The sequence below is a fragment of the Echeneis naucrates genome, chromosome 5, assembly GCF_900963305.1.
Source record: "Echeneis naucrates chromosome 5, fEcheNa1.1, whole genome shotgun sequence".
Taxonomy (NCBI): Eukaryota; Metazoa; Chordata; class Actinopteri; order Carangiformes; family Echeneidae; genus Echeneis; species Echeneis naucrates.
The window spans coordinates 11,359,678-11,376,607 of record NC_042515.1 but is presented as its reverse complement, the minus strand read 5'-3'; the positions used below and the strand labels follow the sequence as shown (position 1 = coordinate 11,376,607).

Here is a 16,930-nt window from a genome sequence, read left to right as displayed (position 1 = left end):
AACACTGTGCACCCAAAGAAACGCCACAGCACACTGGAGGTCACAGATCCGAGGTGCCCAAACAATATTCCCGGAAACAGCTGTGTGTTTTCCAACAGATTTTTGAATGGGGAATATTAACGCTTTACATGAGATGATATGATTGTTATGTTCTGCAGGGAGTATTTCCCTGACTCTCCTGTACAAAGTGTAATGTCAGGAGGATGAGGGAATGCCAGAGAAGGTCACACAGCAAACAGTTCAGAAAGTCCATAAATAATGTATGCTGTCTGCATGAATTATGGACCATGAAAGGATTTTACTGTCTGCTGCTAAATATGTGACTGGATAAACCCACCCAGAGAAGGAGGCTCTGAACACTGACACTGTATCAGGCTGTGTAGCTGTGGGCTGTCTTCTCAGACTCTGCCAGCTCTTCACACTTTGTGCATCTCCTTCCTCCAGATGTGCACTGTAGTACCTGTCAGCTAAATCGTTTTCAACAACGTACTGATGGTAACGTCTATTCGCAGGGAGTTTGAGCAGCAAACTTTTTTTGGTCATGGTGTAATGCTTGAAACGCTGAAAGAAAAATCTCCTCCCCAAAATCTATTCATGCAAATACTATTTCATGATTTTGATGATTAGTTGCAGATTGATAAATAAGAATTTAGAATATACATCATGCGCCATCAGTGGAAGAGTGGATCTCAACCTTGTATTGGAAATCTCATCAAAGATGCAATTAAGTTAAATCCACTTTTGTTCATCATTCATCATTCATCATTATTCATTATCAGTGATGGTATCCCCGTTGACAAAGCTCTCCATGTTACATGGTGTTGATTTGCATAATTAATGATTAGAGACTTGGACCTGATATGGTGTTCCTTAACGCGTTATGTCAGCCTTATTTGCATTGCAGTTCTTCAGGTGAGAGGGTCAAGTGCATTAGTGTAGGTGAAAGTGCCACACGTGCTGCAATTAAAATGTAAATCATGTAGAATCTAACAGCCATGAACTGCATTTTAGATTTTATGTGTGCACCAAAAGAGTTTTATTTCATGCTTATGTGCTGAAATAGAATCTTAAGTCCCGTGTCTGTCAATCAACTATGAATTTACAGTTAACAACTGCTTGTACTTGGTGTATCTTGAAGAATCTAAACAGAAGGACGCAGACAATTTCTTAGCCAGAAGGCAGAGTTGGTTTATAGCTAATAATCCCAACCTGTTTTATGTTTGGGGGGGGGGTTGGATGGACCATAATTCGTTGGTTGGATGCTGTTAAGAAAATATTGGTGCTTTTGGTTTGCCAGGCTAACCGTTTCCCCTGCTTTCACTTTTAATGTGTTAATCTGCAACAAATTGCAATTTGACTGAAAAATCAGAACCAGAACGGCGCCATCTTTTAGTTAGGGTTTACTTTAACTGCAGCAATGCAACTGTGTTATTATTATTTTTATTTTCCGGACTAATACACATCTGTTCACATCTATTTGCATAGCTATTCATTATTTTCGGATGATATCAGCACAGCAGTCAAAGAAAAAAGCTAATTTTAAATATCTCCAATCTAAAGCTTATCAAACTGGGCTTTATGATGACCTAAACTGACAGAATGTGTCTTGAAAGAGCGGTAAGATAAGTATTTGTACAGAGAATACAATCTTCCTGTTTCTGTTTATTTGTTTGACTCCTTCACAGTATTTCTTTTGCTCTCTCGCTCTCTCGCCCTCTCTCTGGTCTGCACACCAGCTTTGCAGCTGTGAGAGAGCCATCACAGCTCTGTCTCTCGTCTCAGTTTCAGGAAAAGCTTTTAAGCTGACATCTTAAGCTCATTTGCAAACTGGGCTTAGATGAGTTTGGAGCTGTGGGGGCTTTACTCTGACACTGACACTGGGCTCCAATAATGCTGAGTCGCTGACTGCACAGAAGTTCAGACACAGACCTGAGACACTTTGCAGTATTTCTGAACATGGCTTATTTCGACAACCGTGGTTTTTTTCATTGCTGTTGTGCTGAAGAGTCTCACAGGTCTGGACCTGTGCTGATGTTATTGTCACATGCAATTTCTGATTCACTGATGACAGAAGAGTCAATCAGGGACAAAGCAAACTGCTTTGTTGCTGAGAACCAATTAAAAAGGTTTGCTTTCCAAGGTGTCTAGGTGACAGATCTGTTACTGTTCATTCAAAAAGCTAGTGTCTTACTGCTCAGGAAATCCTCCAGGATTTGTCCAACGTAACCATGACTTTAAAGGGATGGCTGTCCCCAAAACATCAGAACAAAATACACAAAACGAAATACATAAGAAATCCAGTCATTTTTGTTCTATAAAAACTTTGCTGTTTTGTTGTAGAAATTGATCTTGGTTATATGGTGCGGTTGTTTTTCTGATAACAAGACTCTAACCAAATTGCATCTTACTATTCTGTAGGCACTCAGGCCAATGTATTTGTTGCAAATATGCATTCCATTAGGACCAAGTAGACACACCCCGTAATGTGCATCATAATGAAAGAATGCTTAGACTGATACTGCCTGGAAATGTCAGGATTGCGTTGCGACAGTGAAACAATATCTTTATTGTCTACGTCTTGCTAACATGTTTGCGATGCCATTGCTGTGCCGACAGAAATATTTTTTGAATCCCGGATTTTCCTTTCCTGTGGTTGAACAAACAGTAATGCCTTTCCTTGTTGGAAATGTTTGTGTGTGTGAGAAGAGAGATGAAGAAATGTGAACTTAAACAAATATGACTGTAGAGACATGCCATAGTCATTAACGCATTCAGAAGACGAGCGCTCACAGAGCGCAGCTTTGATTTGTACCAAATTATGTCAACGTGTCCGTCTGGGTTAGACCACATGTGACTAGTCACGCATGGCAAACTGCAGACACAGCCCCGGAGACTTAGTGGCCACTGCAATAGCTGTGGTTGGCGACTGTAGTAACAATGGCCTCTCACTAGGTGATATTCGCTGCTCTGAGCTGCAGTAATGCAGGAACACTAACGCAAGCGACTTTATTCTGCTTCGGTTTTGCTCTCACATCTCTGGAAGCCATATACTTGCCCTCAAAATGCTTGTTAAACTCTCCAAAACAAGCCAAGCAGTTAACTGTATGGGTAAGGAAAAAAAAATAAACATCATAAATGTTTTATGCCCTATTAAGGAAATTTCCACAAGCTTTTTTGGGTGTGGAGCATCATTCAATCAACATAGACAGAGAATCTGAAGTATCATGTGACTCACTGTATTGAAGGAACGCTTTACTCTTATGAAATCAATAAGAAGGATAGGAATTACAACTTGAGGCATACTTCTTTGTATGTTATTCACTCGGCCTCTTTGCCAGCTTCCTCGTGATTATGCATTGCTCTGCAAAGACTTGAATCATTCATTGAATGCAGTGCAGTATTGCACAGTCCCTAGTAACAGTTTAAGTTCTAAAAATAAAACACTCACTGGAGAGCAAATGCAAATGTCATGAATCTATTTGATGTCTTGCTGATAAAATTGTGCATTTAAATTGGTTTAGATTTGCTCGTTATATTGCGTGCTTGTTGTCACTGTGTGATTAAGATGATTAAAGTTACATAGGCCGACAAATTGCGTTGTTTAGTGGTCTATTTTAGCCGACGAGTACATAGCGATGACATTTATTTCTATTTTGAACTTGATTGCTGACTTCTTCTTCAGTTCAGGCTGTTCATCGAGGATGGATTCAGAGAACAGAAAGTTGCTCTTGTCTGTGGTCATTATGCTAAACAGACTGACTGCTGTGACTGTCAGAAGAGGGAACTGGCCTGCTCACATTCAGATGCCTCCAGAGGCATGTAACCTGGCAACTGGGAAACTATGGGGACCGTGAGGGGTACATCTCCAAGCAGCAAGGGACTACATATTTATTCTGTCTTCTTCATTTTTGCTCATTCATTCATATTTTCATGCACACCCTCTCAGACAATTTGGAGGACGGGGCATTTTTGAAATCCTTTATTCTAGATACAGAATCAGCATTTAGAAGTAAACAAAGGGCCTTTTCATCCACTGGGATGTCTTTTCCATTCATACATTTCTAAAGAGTTCTTTGCAGCTCAGAGCAATCATATGCATGGTTGAAACAGTTTGTCATAATGGAATCTTCAGCCATCTCAAGGTTGCTAAACTTCTTTTCATTGTCTTCTAGAGAGAGCAGCTTTGTTTAACCCCCTGTGGGTGTGTGTTATAGTGTGTAATTTGCATGTTTGCCATATATTTATAGACAACGTGTGATGGAGTTTATCAGCATTAATATTGTCATACTTGAAGCTAAGCTTGAGTAAAACTCAGGTGTAGTTTCTGATTTATGGTTGATTTGAGGAGCCACTTAGCTGCTGGATTTATGACAGCGCTTGCAATAAACAGTAAATGGATGAAATAAAATGAGACCTGTATTCCCTTTCAGTGTTAATGTAAACCATAAAAGTGTTATTATTACTTTGCTGTACGTTTATCTCCTGAGATCCCAAAGGTGTTTACAGCCAACTAGAGTACCAGCTGTATAAAACAGAGAGAGCCAGTATTTATTTATTATTGGTCGTTTGGAAAAACCTAGTCAGACTAATGACACTCTAAACGAAAGCTGAATGAGTTAGAATAATTAATGAGGTAACTTACTTTTAACTAACTTAAAGAATAACTAGATAAAAGCACCTCAGAGAAATTGTCATATTCCACACAGGTCAACTTCTGTTAAAATATCAGATGATGAATACCATATAAATCAAATTTTCTAAATACCGACCAAAACGTGAATTTTTCTCATTCTAAGACTATGAACATGTGCATTTCCAAACCTCACGAGCAGAACATCCACAGCAATTTCTTAATCAAAAGAATGCCTGCAATTTGTTTTTTTTTTCAAGGCAAACTTCTCTGAAGGCGTGCTCAGCACAATGCATTTTGAGAAGCTGACCTATTTTATATTTTCCGTGCTGTCTGCTGCAATCATCAGACATGCATCTCACGGCCCGTGTGCTACCCCAGCATTTAGACACCCCCACACTCTCCCCCTTCCATTTTAAACATACACACACACACACACATACAAACAGTAGACAAATGTACTGAGACATCTAGTTTTATCCAATTATGATGACTTCGTTCTTTTATTAGTGCTTGCATTGGCTTGACTGTGTCCTCACATTCTTTACTGTATTGTGTGTTTGGCTTGAATTGCTGCTGAAGGACAGTGGGTTAAAACCTGACTTGCCACACTCTTTGGCAGACTGAAGAGAAGCCCAGCATGTAAGTGTCCCCCCCCTGCCCCCAAGAGGCTCTATTTATTCTGAAGGTGGTCTCCCTTTTTCTTTTTTTTTTTTTGTTCTGCAGAGATCCGTAACCAGCTGGTGGAGCAGTTCCGTTGTCTGGAACAGCAGTCCGACTCACGGCTGCAGCTGCTGCAGGACCTGCAGGAGTTCTTCCGTCGAAAAGCTGAGCTCCAGCTTGAGTACTCCAGAGGCCTGGACAAACTGGCTGAGCGTTACTCTGCCAAGATCCGTACCTCAAGAGAGCACCAGCACTTCAAGTGAGTCTCATTGCTGTCTGTGTGCTAAGTGCTGGAACAGCTGTATCAAATGGCTTTGACTGATAAACAACTGTTACATATTTCAGACTGACCACTGGCAGAGCACAGAGATGGAAAAAGAGAAAGAGGAAAAGAAATGAGGGATAAGAAATAAAAAGGAGGGGAGGGGTAAAGCAGAAGAACTGACCTGAAATGAAGCCAGGGCTAAGGGAGCTTTGTGGCCTCAGGCTGCTGTGTTTCTCCCAACTAGGTCAGATTCTTTATCCACCCCCCCCCCCACCGTTTCTTTGTGGCTGTCATTTCATTTCCATTCTCAAATAACTTCACACGAGACTGCTACCCAAATAGTCATATTAATGGACACCGAGGAGTCTGCCGAAAGGAAAACTGGGGGATATTTAAGTGAGCCCAACAAAAATCATTTTAACTGTTGGTGTAAGCAAGATCTTTGATGATGAAACAAACATACCCTGCAGCATGTTGAGGAGACGCTCCATAGATACTGAGCAGCCTGCAGCTCTCTATGACTTAAAGATGATCTTCTTAATGTAAATGCTGTTCATGTGCATGTGGCTGGTTTGAAGCAGTGATGCTAAATAACGATCAAGCAGTTAGTATGTTCAGATAACATCTTCGGCATTACATCATTTTCTCAAGTTTGGAAATGAACCAATTAAGGTTGCAAGATGAACCCATAGTTGAATTTACAGAGGAAAATAATAAGGGACTGATATATAATAGAGTGAAAAAGAAAGAAAGCGGCAAAAAAGCAAATGGATGAGTTAAGATATATAAAACATATCCCTGCAGTTATGAAGATTATCAGTGTGAGAAGTCAAATTTGTCTTCTAGTGCAGACAGATACAGTTGACTTCTGAGTAGCTATACATAATTTAGTTCTTTGGTTTATTTAGATGTCTCCATCCCTCTTTAAGTCTCTCCAGCCGCTTGGACATAAAGCGTAATCATGGTGGCGTTCCCGTCGCTGATAAATAGAGCATTACCTCAAAGGGAGACCCCTGTCAGAGACTCTTATCTCATGACGTCTCCCCCTCACCCCGTTGTCCCAGATTATCCCCCTTCACATTAAATGGTCATCATTATTTCTCTCTGCCAAAGACTAGATTCATGCTCACAGACTACAGGAGACGGGATAACTATGTGCCATTAATAATCCCATGTGGTCTTCTCTTCTTGAGTTTCAGAGCTGTCTTGCTTTCTCTTTCTCTCATTTAATCTATCCTTCTTTTTTTTTTTTTTTTTAAACAACAAATTGTCACTGCCCTGCTCTCTTGTCCACGATGTTCACATTTTAATTTCTGGTGTCAGATTCAATAAAGCGGTTGACGGGAACATTTTCCTCTGAAAATGCTGACTGACTGCAGCAGAAACGTAACATGGCTGGTTTATAGAGTTTATATGCAGTATAAACGTAGTAGTTGGTGGCTGCAGAGTGTTTTTGTATGGTCATTGTAATGCAGCTCGACTGAGGGTAGCATTCAATCTATTTATGAAAAAATGTTGCTGAAAACCCTTTCTGTGATTTTTCCCTGAATAGGTCTACAACAATTCCTCTGTGTCCTGATAAAGTCTCAACCTTATTCAAGAGCAGCCAAACATTTAGAGTCAGGTTTCTGGCATCCAGTGTCCAGGATCAAACACCTGCTCTGCTTGACAGAAGAGCCTACAGGGATAGTTTTCCATGATTTTTTTCTATTTATCAAAGTGCTAAAGGATGAAAGCGAAATCAGAAAGAAGATGTCGATGCCCAGCACTCTGGATTACATCAAACATGACATAAGTGGAACTCTTTAAAATCCTTGCTGACAGAACTTTTCAGATTGTAGTTGAGCCAAGTTTTTCATTCAGACAGAAGGACAGACTCTTAAACTCAGCCTGCATGAAGAAGATACCAAATGTAATATCAGACCTGGAAGAGACACCGATAATTTACATATACAAATAATCTGGACTAACTAATGCAAATATTTTACTCAATATTTTACTTAGTTGTTAGCATCATCTAAAACTCTGTTACGGTGCAGACACTAGAATTAGCCGAAGATTTGAGTGAGTTTCAGCAAAGCCGTGAAACAGCCATGAATCAGTTCAAAAATAAAATGAGACCGTCAGTAAATGTTCAGAAATATCCCTCAGGGATAGAAGTGATCAAAGGCAAAAATTAACTTAACTCCCATTGTGATCAAAACTGAAACTAGAGTCAAAAATAACCTGCCTGCTACATCTCTAGCTCAAACTCCAAAGTAGGAGGCTGTTGTGTGTCAGCTCTTCATGGGGCATTTCGACAGTGAAACAAGGCAAATTCCGATTGTTTGGGATCATTTATTTGACATTCCCTTATAAATACCGTTTGATATTGCAGCATATTGAGGCATACATAGATTTGCATGTTACATTTTGCACATCAAATTAAATCCCATGTGTTTATATATTTCTAATCAAGGAGCTTGTAGAGTATAACCTGAAGTTCTCTGCTTGAGCAAAGTCTCTTTATAGGTTTCATTTTGGAAAGAATTATGATCAGCCATGTAAAAAAAAAAAACAAAACTAGACTCTCAGAGGAATCAATAGCTTCTAATGTAACCTTGAGTTACTATTACTATTTTAAGAATCCATTAGTTTTTTGTGTTAGCAGCAGCAGATGTCTTGCCATTTTGTTTCAGACTTTTGTGTCTACATGTACGTTTTAGATTTTGGGTGTGTAAACCTGTTGATCCTACAAAGTGCATGCAACACGAAATGGCAGCACCTAGTGTGCCAAATTTCTAATAAGTGAGGAATGAGGTAGGCAATGTGTGATGTAAATGGAAATACAACTAAAACAGCTGAGGGCTGGAGACATGGAATCCCAAACTGTATGTACGATAGGTATCCATCATAAAGGCATAGGTATCCCAATTAACAAAGACATTACCAAAATGCATTCATCTGACTCATGTTTCCTTTTACCTTCCATCAAAGGAGAAATGTTGGATCTGGACCAGATCACAGCACAGGGTGTTTTTACACACAGCATTTACGCCGACTGAATAACAAGTAACATGATACATCATTTTAAGTTAGCAGTCGCAGTTTGTGGAGGATAGTGGAACATTTAAATGTTCTCTGAAGACAAACAGCTCTTTAGTGTGAGGACAGTTGAATGCACATGGTCCCTTGAGCAAGGAGGCAAGTGCGGTCAGTGTGCTTTCTGTGTGTGTGCGTGTGTGTGTGTACAGCTGCCTAATTTTTTTGGCCCTGCTTCCTCACCATGTGCAGTCTCTATTTGAGGTGTAATAAATAAATCTCCAGAGCTGGTACAGCTGATAACTATCTGTATCATATAATTTCATTCATTCATTAGTCTTCTTCTGCTTATCCATTTCTGGGTTGTGGAGGGTGCTGCAGCCAATCCCAGCTCACATTGAGCTTACACCCTGGACAGGCCGCCATCACAGGGCCGACGCACAGAGACCGACAACCACTCACACTCACAGTCAGACCTACGCACAATTTAGAGTCACCAGTTAACCCAAACATGATGATGGATGATGATAGGAAACCCACGCAGGCAAACTACTTCTTTTTGCAATCAGATTCATAAACTATTAATGAAAAAATGATCCGCTTTTTCATTTTGCAGATTGGGATTTTCAATTGAATATAAAAATAATGAATGATACACACAGTTAGTCACCCTATTTCATGTTGAGTACCAGGCATGGTCATGAGGGGATAAAGCAGCTTTTTTTTTTTTAATAACTTTAGCATCTTTTGTGATTTGATTCAGGGACTAATTGAATTACTCATGTCCACCTTGAAGAATCACCTGAGAAATGTTCTCTACCAACACCTGTCTTCAGAGGTGTTGCTTTGCAGGCAACTGTGGGAAACAAAAGTGACTCTGGTACAGCAGCAAAAACCAACAAAGTCTTTCCTCTGGTGTTTCAGGAAGGACCAAAATCTCCTGTCCACTGTGAACTGCTGGTATTTGGTGTTGGACCAGACCAGACGGGAGAGCAGAGACCATGCCACTCTCAGCGACATCTACAACAACAACGTCATTGTCCGCCTGGCTCACGTGGGCGAGGATGTCATCAGACTTTTCAAAAAGGTCAGAATCGGAATTAAATGGACGGGACCATGCAACCCTGGCCATTACAAATGTGCACAGTCACATAAATCCTCTGATTACTGATGCCCACAGCTGGGAATTTGACGCCAAACCAACAAAAATATGTAAAATTATGCTTATATGTGTCAGGACATACAAACGCAGCATGATTCTTAGACAGTTTGGAGGTTAATATGATCCCTACAGTATGGTAAGATTAGTTGTGTCATTGTCTTGTGACGTAACCAATACTGTATAATGGAATCTGTAATTATCATACACATTGTGCTCACAGAGTCGCCCTCAGATAATTTATCCTGTTTTTTTTTTGTTTTTTTTGAGAGTAAAATTAGTAATTAGGTTTAACCGTCTTTCTTTGTAAAGTTGCTATAATAAAGTCCCAACACTATCCTGCAGTAGACCTTTGCTGTTGTGAGAGTAGCAAGTGTCTACAACAAAGCTTAATGCAGCTGGTGAGAGATTTAATTTCTATTTTTAACTTCGCCCATCATGGGTATAGTCATTCTCGTCACCATGCTCTCCATTGAGATCACCAACTTTTTTCCACTGCTCTCTACACCTCATTTTGTACGACTTTTGTCGTGCATGCTCCTAGTCCTAATTATTTCATTTTACACCAAATATCAGCTTCCTGCATGTTTTATTCAACACTTTAACTGGGAACTGTGTTTTGTATTTACTCTCACACATAAGACATATGTATGGTATGTGTGAAAGTAGCTTGTTGCTCACAGGCTGTGAAGAAGAATCCGCCTTGGGGAAAGTAGATCTACGTCCTTTAACAGCAGCAGGGGGCTACAGTAATTTCAGACCTCTAAGGGACTCCGCACTGTCACAATGGCAACTTTGATGATAATAGGATGGGTTGTGGCCAGCACATTTCTGCAGGACTAATAACTGCCTGCAGAAAGTCTGTCTGGGCTAACTGTCTCCCAAGATCTTAGCTCAAATTGTGATGAAGTCCTCCAAAACAATAATCCTCTAATGGTGCAGCATCCTGTTCCAGCTGCAGCACAGTCTCTCTGTTAATGAATAACACATGTTGGCATTTGGAATTTGTTGAGTCAAAGTGTGAATGTTCTGAATGTGCGCAAGTTTAATTCTTGTCCTGTGGGAACATGTGGAGGTTGATGTCTTGAGAGGTGGCAGAAAACTGGGTTGATTGCCCCAAAGTGTCGCTCCATATCCCCTTAACAGGATTTTGAGGGTCACTCACCACTGGGCCAATTCCTGCTCTTGGGCTATAAGCAATGTCACGGGACATGTTCAATTCATCATCAGCCCTTTAGCCTCTGAAGCTGTGCAGAAACTGTGACTTTACTCCTTGGGAAATGTGCTGCAAATGTTGCTGCACTGTTCTATTTTTGTCTCTTTGTGCACTTTGGGCGTTGTATTAGATCTTTTCTGGTGCAGAGTAATGACAGTGTTTCATCGCCTGCTGACATTCCTCACAAAATGTAACAGGCACAGAGCCATCGAGTTTTTCATTTGTGGAAAGGTAATTCTCTTAAATCAACCAGATGTTGGAATGACTGCCTTCATTTGTCTTTGATGTCATTATTGTCTACAGTGAACTTTTTTTCCTTTACAGAGCAAGGACATTGGGGTGCAGATGCACGAGGAGCTGGTGAAAGTCACCAATGAGCTCTATACTGTGAGTTGAACGCTTATCATTGTCCCTCCTCACCTGAGCTTTGTCTGTCTCTAGCAGGCGGCCTGTTTTACCTCCTAAAGCTGAGCTTTTTTCACATTTGCACATGTAACCTGTGAAGCAGCCGGCTCGCCTGACACTGCACACGGTAGATATGCCTTACCGCCACTGCAACCTCTAACGGGTCATTTCTTCCTCCTCCTGAGGTTGAGAGCGGAGGAAATTTGCATTCTTTCTCCTGTTGTGAATTTTGACATTAGCTGAGAGGGAGGGCGTTTTCGCCGCTGTGTGCTTCAAGCAGAATCAGCAGTGTGTGCTGCAGCGGTGCGCCGTGTTTACAGCAAACAGGAGCTGCTGTAGTGTTTTCAGCTCATTTTACAGATCATCACCTACATTGCATCTGTTTGCTTGTTATGGTAATAGCTGTCAATCTGTCCATTGTTATGGTGTCCTCCCACACGGGGAGCTGGCACGTGTCATTAAACATACACTACCAGTCAAAAGTTTGGACACACTCTCTTATTCATTTGAACGAGAAAGTTTGTCCAAACCTTTGCCTGGTAATGTACAGGAATGGTCCCTTTGGTGTGGACGACAGAGACCAGCTGTGTTCACTGACACCTCTTTATATGGCCGACGAAACTGAACTGATGCGCTGATATCATCGGCTGTATGATCATATTTCTTGTCGTTGTTCCAAAAAATAGCTGATTTGCTTGACAACTGGTAGTAAATTATAGTGAAGCTTTAAAAGGAGAAAAATGTCCACTATAACTGGCATCAAATGGGAACAACTGCATTTCAAAAGAGCATAAATAGGTTTACATTATGTTTCCTCGAGATATTTGGACTGTTTTGGGTCACACTCATAAATGGAGTATGTCTCATTATATTCAAATGTTTAGCAATTGCCAAATTGATCCCATAGGTTTTCTTTAGTCTTTACTACAAAGACATTGGATCGAATATCTTATTTTTCAGCCGACACCCGCTTTCTCACTAATCAGATATTTTATATTCAGGTTTACTGATGTGTGAAACTAACCTGCGGCTAGTTGCTTTAATCATTTGCTTACATCCTAGATGTTCTGGGGTAAGCTGACTGTAGGTGATCAGTCAAGGTAATTAAAAAACTTTGGCTAAGGTTACAACTTTTAGTTAAAGCACATTTATCATGGTGCTGAAAAATTGATTATGTCTCCAGACTATGATTAATAAAATTAATTATGAGTTTCTTCACAATATTTCTAAAGTGAAATATTCAAAGTTGTGATTTGATTGTCTTTCAGAAAGAGGAAGGAGGGAGTGAAAGCAAACAATAATCGATTATTCATTCAGTTATCATACATGAGATTCTGATCCTAGTTGGTGTTTGTCCAAATAACCTAAACGAGATAAGATAGCAATCAGCAGTAGCATAGTGTAATATCAGCCTTTATTGACCACTTAAACTCATTAAAAAAGAAGCTTGAGATATCACTGCGCAGCACAGAACAAATAGATTTGCAGTAGGAGTTCTTGCATGATATGAACCTCATGAGAAATATTCTTACATGTAACATTATACAGCACTTTGCTACTCATATTGATTTTTTTTTTTTCTTCCCTTTCTGTGTTCCATCTATTATTAAATGCTTATCTGCCACTCCCACGCACAGGAGAAAGATTACCAGTCATCTGTTGAAATTTGGGATATATAACTATTTATTGTCTGTATTATCAGTTATGTTTCATGTAAAATCTGGTATAGAGCCTTTCATAGTGCCACTGCCTTCCTCCCCTGCTGATCTGTCTCCCTGTCCTTTGCACGTTTCAGTCAAGGTTGCTAGGAAACCAAAACTTGAGAGTGAGTGATGGATGAGCGGACGCTGTTTAATTTTGCTGTAGATTCAAGGTTAATGGTTAAACATTTCCACATTTCTGCCATAACACTTAAAAGGATGCAAGGTTTGTAGTGTATCTGGAGAATAAATGACCCATGTTGGAGTAAAAGATGCGTGCATTACATATTTACCATCGCTGTGATGTTTTTCGACACTGTGGTGCAGACGAACAAGCAGAAAGGTACAGAGACATCATTCAAAATGGCTTTACTTGGAACAGGGAAACAGCATATTCTTTGAGTGAATCATATCGTGGTTATACGGTTATTTCATTTCTAACATGCTATTTTTATACATCTATTGACATACATCATTTTGTCATTCTTCTGTCAAAAAGAAGCACTTTCAAAGTGTTGACCCCAGTGCTAAGATAAAAAAAAAAAACAACAACAACAAAAAAAAAAAAGACACACACCCCTATAACTACTTCAAGCTAATGCTATTAGGATGCTGTCAAAACCACCAGCCATCAATTAGCTTTTTCTATTTTCACGACAATAAATCAGAGTTCACTTTATATTGTGCATAATAGTCAAAATGCACTTTCACTGAGACAGCTTTGGAAAGCCACTCCCATCTTAAACTATGTCCTGTTGTTTCTCGTGACTAACATAGAACATAACAAAGTTAAAATCAGGTATCAGGTAAAACAGGTATTCCAGCATGTGTGTGTGTTCGCATGTCGGACGGATAGATTGCTAACAGCAACGTTATGCTCCACAGAATAATACAAAGAGAACTGTACCGTATTTCATTTTTGGGGCATCAAATGGATTGGTTTATCTTTCCCCCCTCAATTTCTGATTCTTTTTAAAAAGGCATTTACCAGAAAGACTATGAGGCATATTGAGTGGAGTTTATACATAAATATGACCTTTTGTTCTCGCAGGTGATGAAGACGTACCACATGTACCACACTGAGAGTCTCAGTGCTGAGAGCAAACTTAAGGAGGCAGAAAAACAGGAGGAGAAGCACATTGGCAAGGCCAACGACATAAGTACCAGTTTGCTGCGTTATGGTCACGATGATCGTCCACAGCGACGAAGCTCTGTCAAGAAGATGGAGAAGATGAAGGAGAAGGTTTGTTGTAGTTTAAATGTCTGTGCATAAAGATTGTGTATGTCCTTCACGCTATTGTTGTCCAAGTGCAAATAATCTCCAAATGCATTTGGAGATAATTTGTATTTATTATTTGCTCTTCCTACAAACTCCTTGTATCTCTGCACTCGGTGTGGACACAAATGGCTGTTTAAAATCTAGTTAAAGTGGCAACGAAACCATTTCCACATTGTGCAGAGTTTTACACATATTGATCATATAGGATAAAATCAGTTTATTGTTGTAATGCGTCTTGCTGCAATGCATAATGGGACACTTCCTTTTCCACCCCAGAGACAAGCCAAGTACTCTGAAAACAAGCTGAAATGCACAAAGGCCCGGAATGATTATCTTCTCAATCTGACAGCCACCAATGCCCTGGTGGCGAAGTACTACATCCATGATGTCTCAGACATGATAGATGTAAGTTAATACTACCATCGGAATATGCAAACTTTGACAAAGAACTATTTGTTCAATCAGTTTCAAGGGAAGGAGCTTTTTTTTTTTATTGTTAATAACAATTACTATGTGCTTTTGCTTGTTGTTTTCAGTGTTGTGACTTAGGGTACCACGCAAGCCTGGCACGCACCATGAGAACCTACCTGTCTGCAGAGTATAGCCTGGAAACGTCTCGCCATGAAGGTTTGGACTTATTGGAAGGGGCAGTAGATGCCATGGACATCAGAGGAGACAAGCTGAAATTTATGGACACGCACAGCCAGATCTTCTGTCCTCCTGCGCGCTTTGACTATCAGCCACACATGGGTGACGAGGTGAGTCACCTTTGGCATTTGGATGGATGGATTTGTTCAAAGTGCATCTCATATCTGTATTAAAGTCTCTGTTTAATCTGGCTTTCTTCTTTCGTCCTAGGTGTGTCAGGTTAGTGCACAGCAGCCCGTTCAGACAGAGCTGTTGATGCGGTACCACCAGCTGCAGTCCCGCCTGGCCACGCTGAAGATAGAAAATGAAGAGGTGAGAGACATTGTGCACACAAGTCTCAAAAGAGCTGGTGGTTGCCAGAAAGCTCACTGTGAGTGGGCCGTTTGGAGTAATATCTGCTGGGAGTGAATGAAATGGATCAATATTATGAGTTGCATATTAATACGCTAGTCCTTAAATTTAGTCCCTCAGTAATTATGCAATAAAAAGAGCATCTGTGGGTCATCCTTCATACGCAGTAAAAGCTGCGCTTGTAAGTCACCCAGATCTTGACACATCACCTCATGATTAAAAATTGCAGGCGATGACCTACACAATCTCATTTTGGCTATGTGAAATTGTTACGGGAAAACCTCCCTTGCCACAGCCGTATCTACCAGAGTGTAAATGAGAAAATAATAGGTTAAAGCATGAAAGTTTGAGTGGAAAAAATAACAACATGGCCCTTGTTTGCTGTTGGGTAACATTGCGTGCACATAATAGCCTGGAGTTGTAGAATGAAATGGAAAAATGCGGAGGCTGTTTTCTGCCAGTAGATCGCTGCCAAATAGTCAAAAACTATAATCTTATCATTCGAACCATTAATCAAGTGCACTGATGTAGCAGAACAGGAAAGTGTTTTTAAGATGCATATCTGCTGCTCTGTGTGTAGAGTTGTCTATCACACAGCACGGCGTTAACAGACATTCGTGGTCTTTGAGTTGTTTGTTTGTTGTTTTTTTTTTGTTTTTGTTTGACGTGAGCTTTCAGTGAAATGTTTTACAGGTACAGTTCGGCGAACAGAGAGATAAGCTTGTTTGCACATCGTTTGATGAGGAGATTAGAACCACCATGAATGTGAAGCAGGTTTAGCTCAACGGAAAAGTTGGAAGGGGATAACAATCATGATGATTGGTTCTGTCCACTGATAACAAATTCTTCTACTAGCACCTCCACACTTGACTGATTAGCATCCCTCCTTTTACTTTAATCCATGTAAAAGACCAAAGTGGGAAAAAGAAAAATGACATTAATAAGAGGTTATTGATCAGTTCCATAAAAACACAAAAACCTTCATTTTTGTACAGATTAATGTAAAGTGTTTTTTTTTTGTGTGTGTGTAAGACAAGCTGTTGGTGTGCGCTTCATATTGACTTAAAAAACGAGACCAATATCCATCTACTCACTGGTCTATCGATCACACTAAAAGGGCAGCACCCATCCGCAGGTTGGATGTCTCTTATTCATAACGACACGTGGAATTTTAATATCGTCTCTGGGTTTGCTATATTTCAAACTGCCCTGGCAGCCGAGACACACAAATCTGTCATACTGATATGTGACAGCATGCGACAAGTCTTAATGACTGCTAGTCTGCATTTATATTTGTCTTCTTTTAATCTGACACTGACACTTGGGGCCTCACTCCTACTGCGGGTCACCCCAGCATGGTCTCTGGCATCCTACTCTGGAGTCACAAGGCCACTGTGACTCACACAGACCTGTTTAAAGGTCACCAGGGTGTGTATATGTGTTGCTGGCTGTCTGCCATGAATATGGAAATGCACGCTCCATTTCCTGTCTGTCTCACACAGGAGCGTAGTTAATCTTTCATGTCACGATGCATCATGCTAGGAAGCTAATTACTGTGTTGTGCACAATGTGTCTGTCAAGCCGCTGTGCAAG

The 16,930-nt window shown here is 40.3% G+C and overlaps 1 protein-coding gene across 2 annotated transcripts in view; it reads left to right on the top strand.

Annotated features, from left to right (window-relative positions):
* LOC115043179 (SLIT-ROBO Rho GTPase-activating protein 3-like) overlaps positions 1 to 16,930 on the top strand; it is a 28,020-nt gene that overhangs the window by 1,086 nt on the left and 10,004 nt on the right. For both annotated transcript variants that reach the window (XM_029501416.1, XM_029501415.1), the window contains exons 2-8: positions 5,357 to 5,552; positions 9,504 to 9,666; positions 11,279 to 11,341; positions 14,111 to 14,302; positions 14,615 to 14,743; positions 14,875 to 15,096; positions 15,197 to 15,298. In XM_029501416.1, coding sequence (XP_029357276.1) covers positions 5,357 to 5,552; positions 9,504 to 9,666; positions 11,279 to 11,341; positions 14,111 to 14,302; positions 14,615 to 14,743; positions 14,875 to 15,096; positions 15,197 to 15,298 — 1,067 coding nt within the window. The remainder of the gene's footprint in view (positions 1 to 5,356; positions 5,553 to 9,503; positions 9,667 to 11,278; positions 11,342 to 14,110; positions 14,303 to 14,614; positions 14,744 to 14,874; positions 15,097 to 15,196; positions 15,299 to 16,930) is intronic.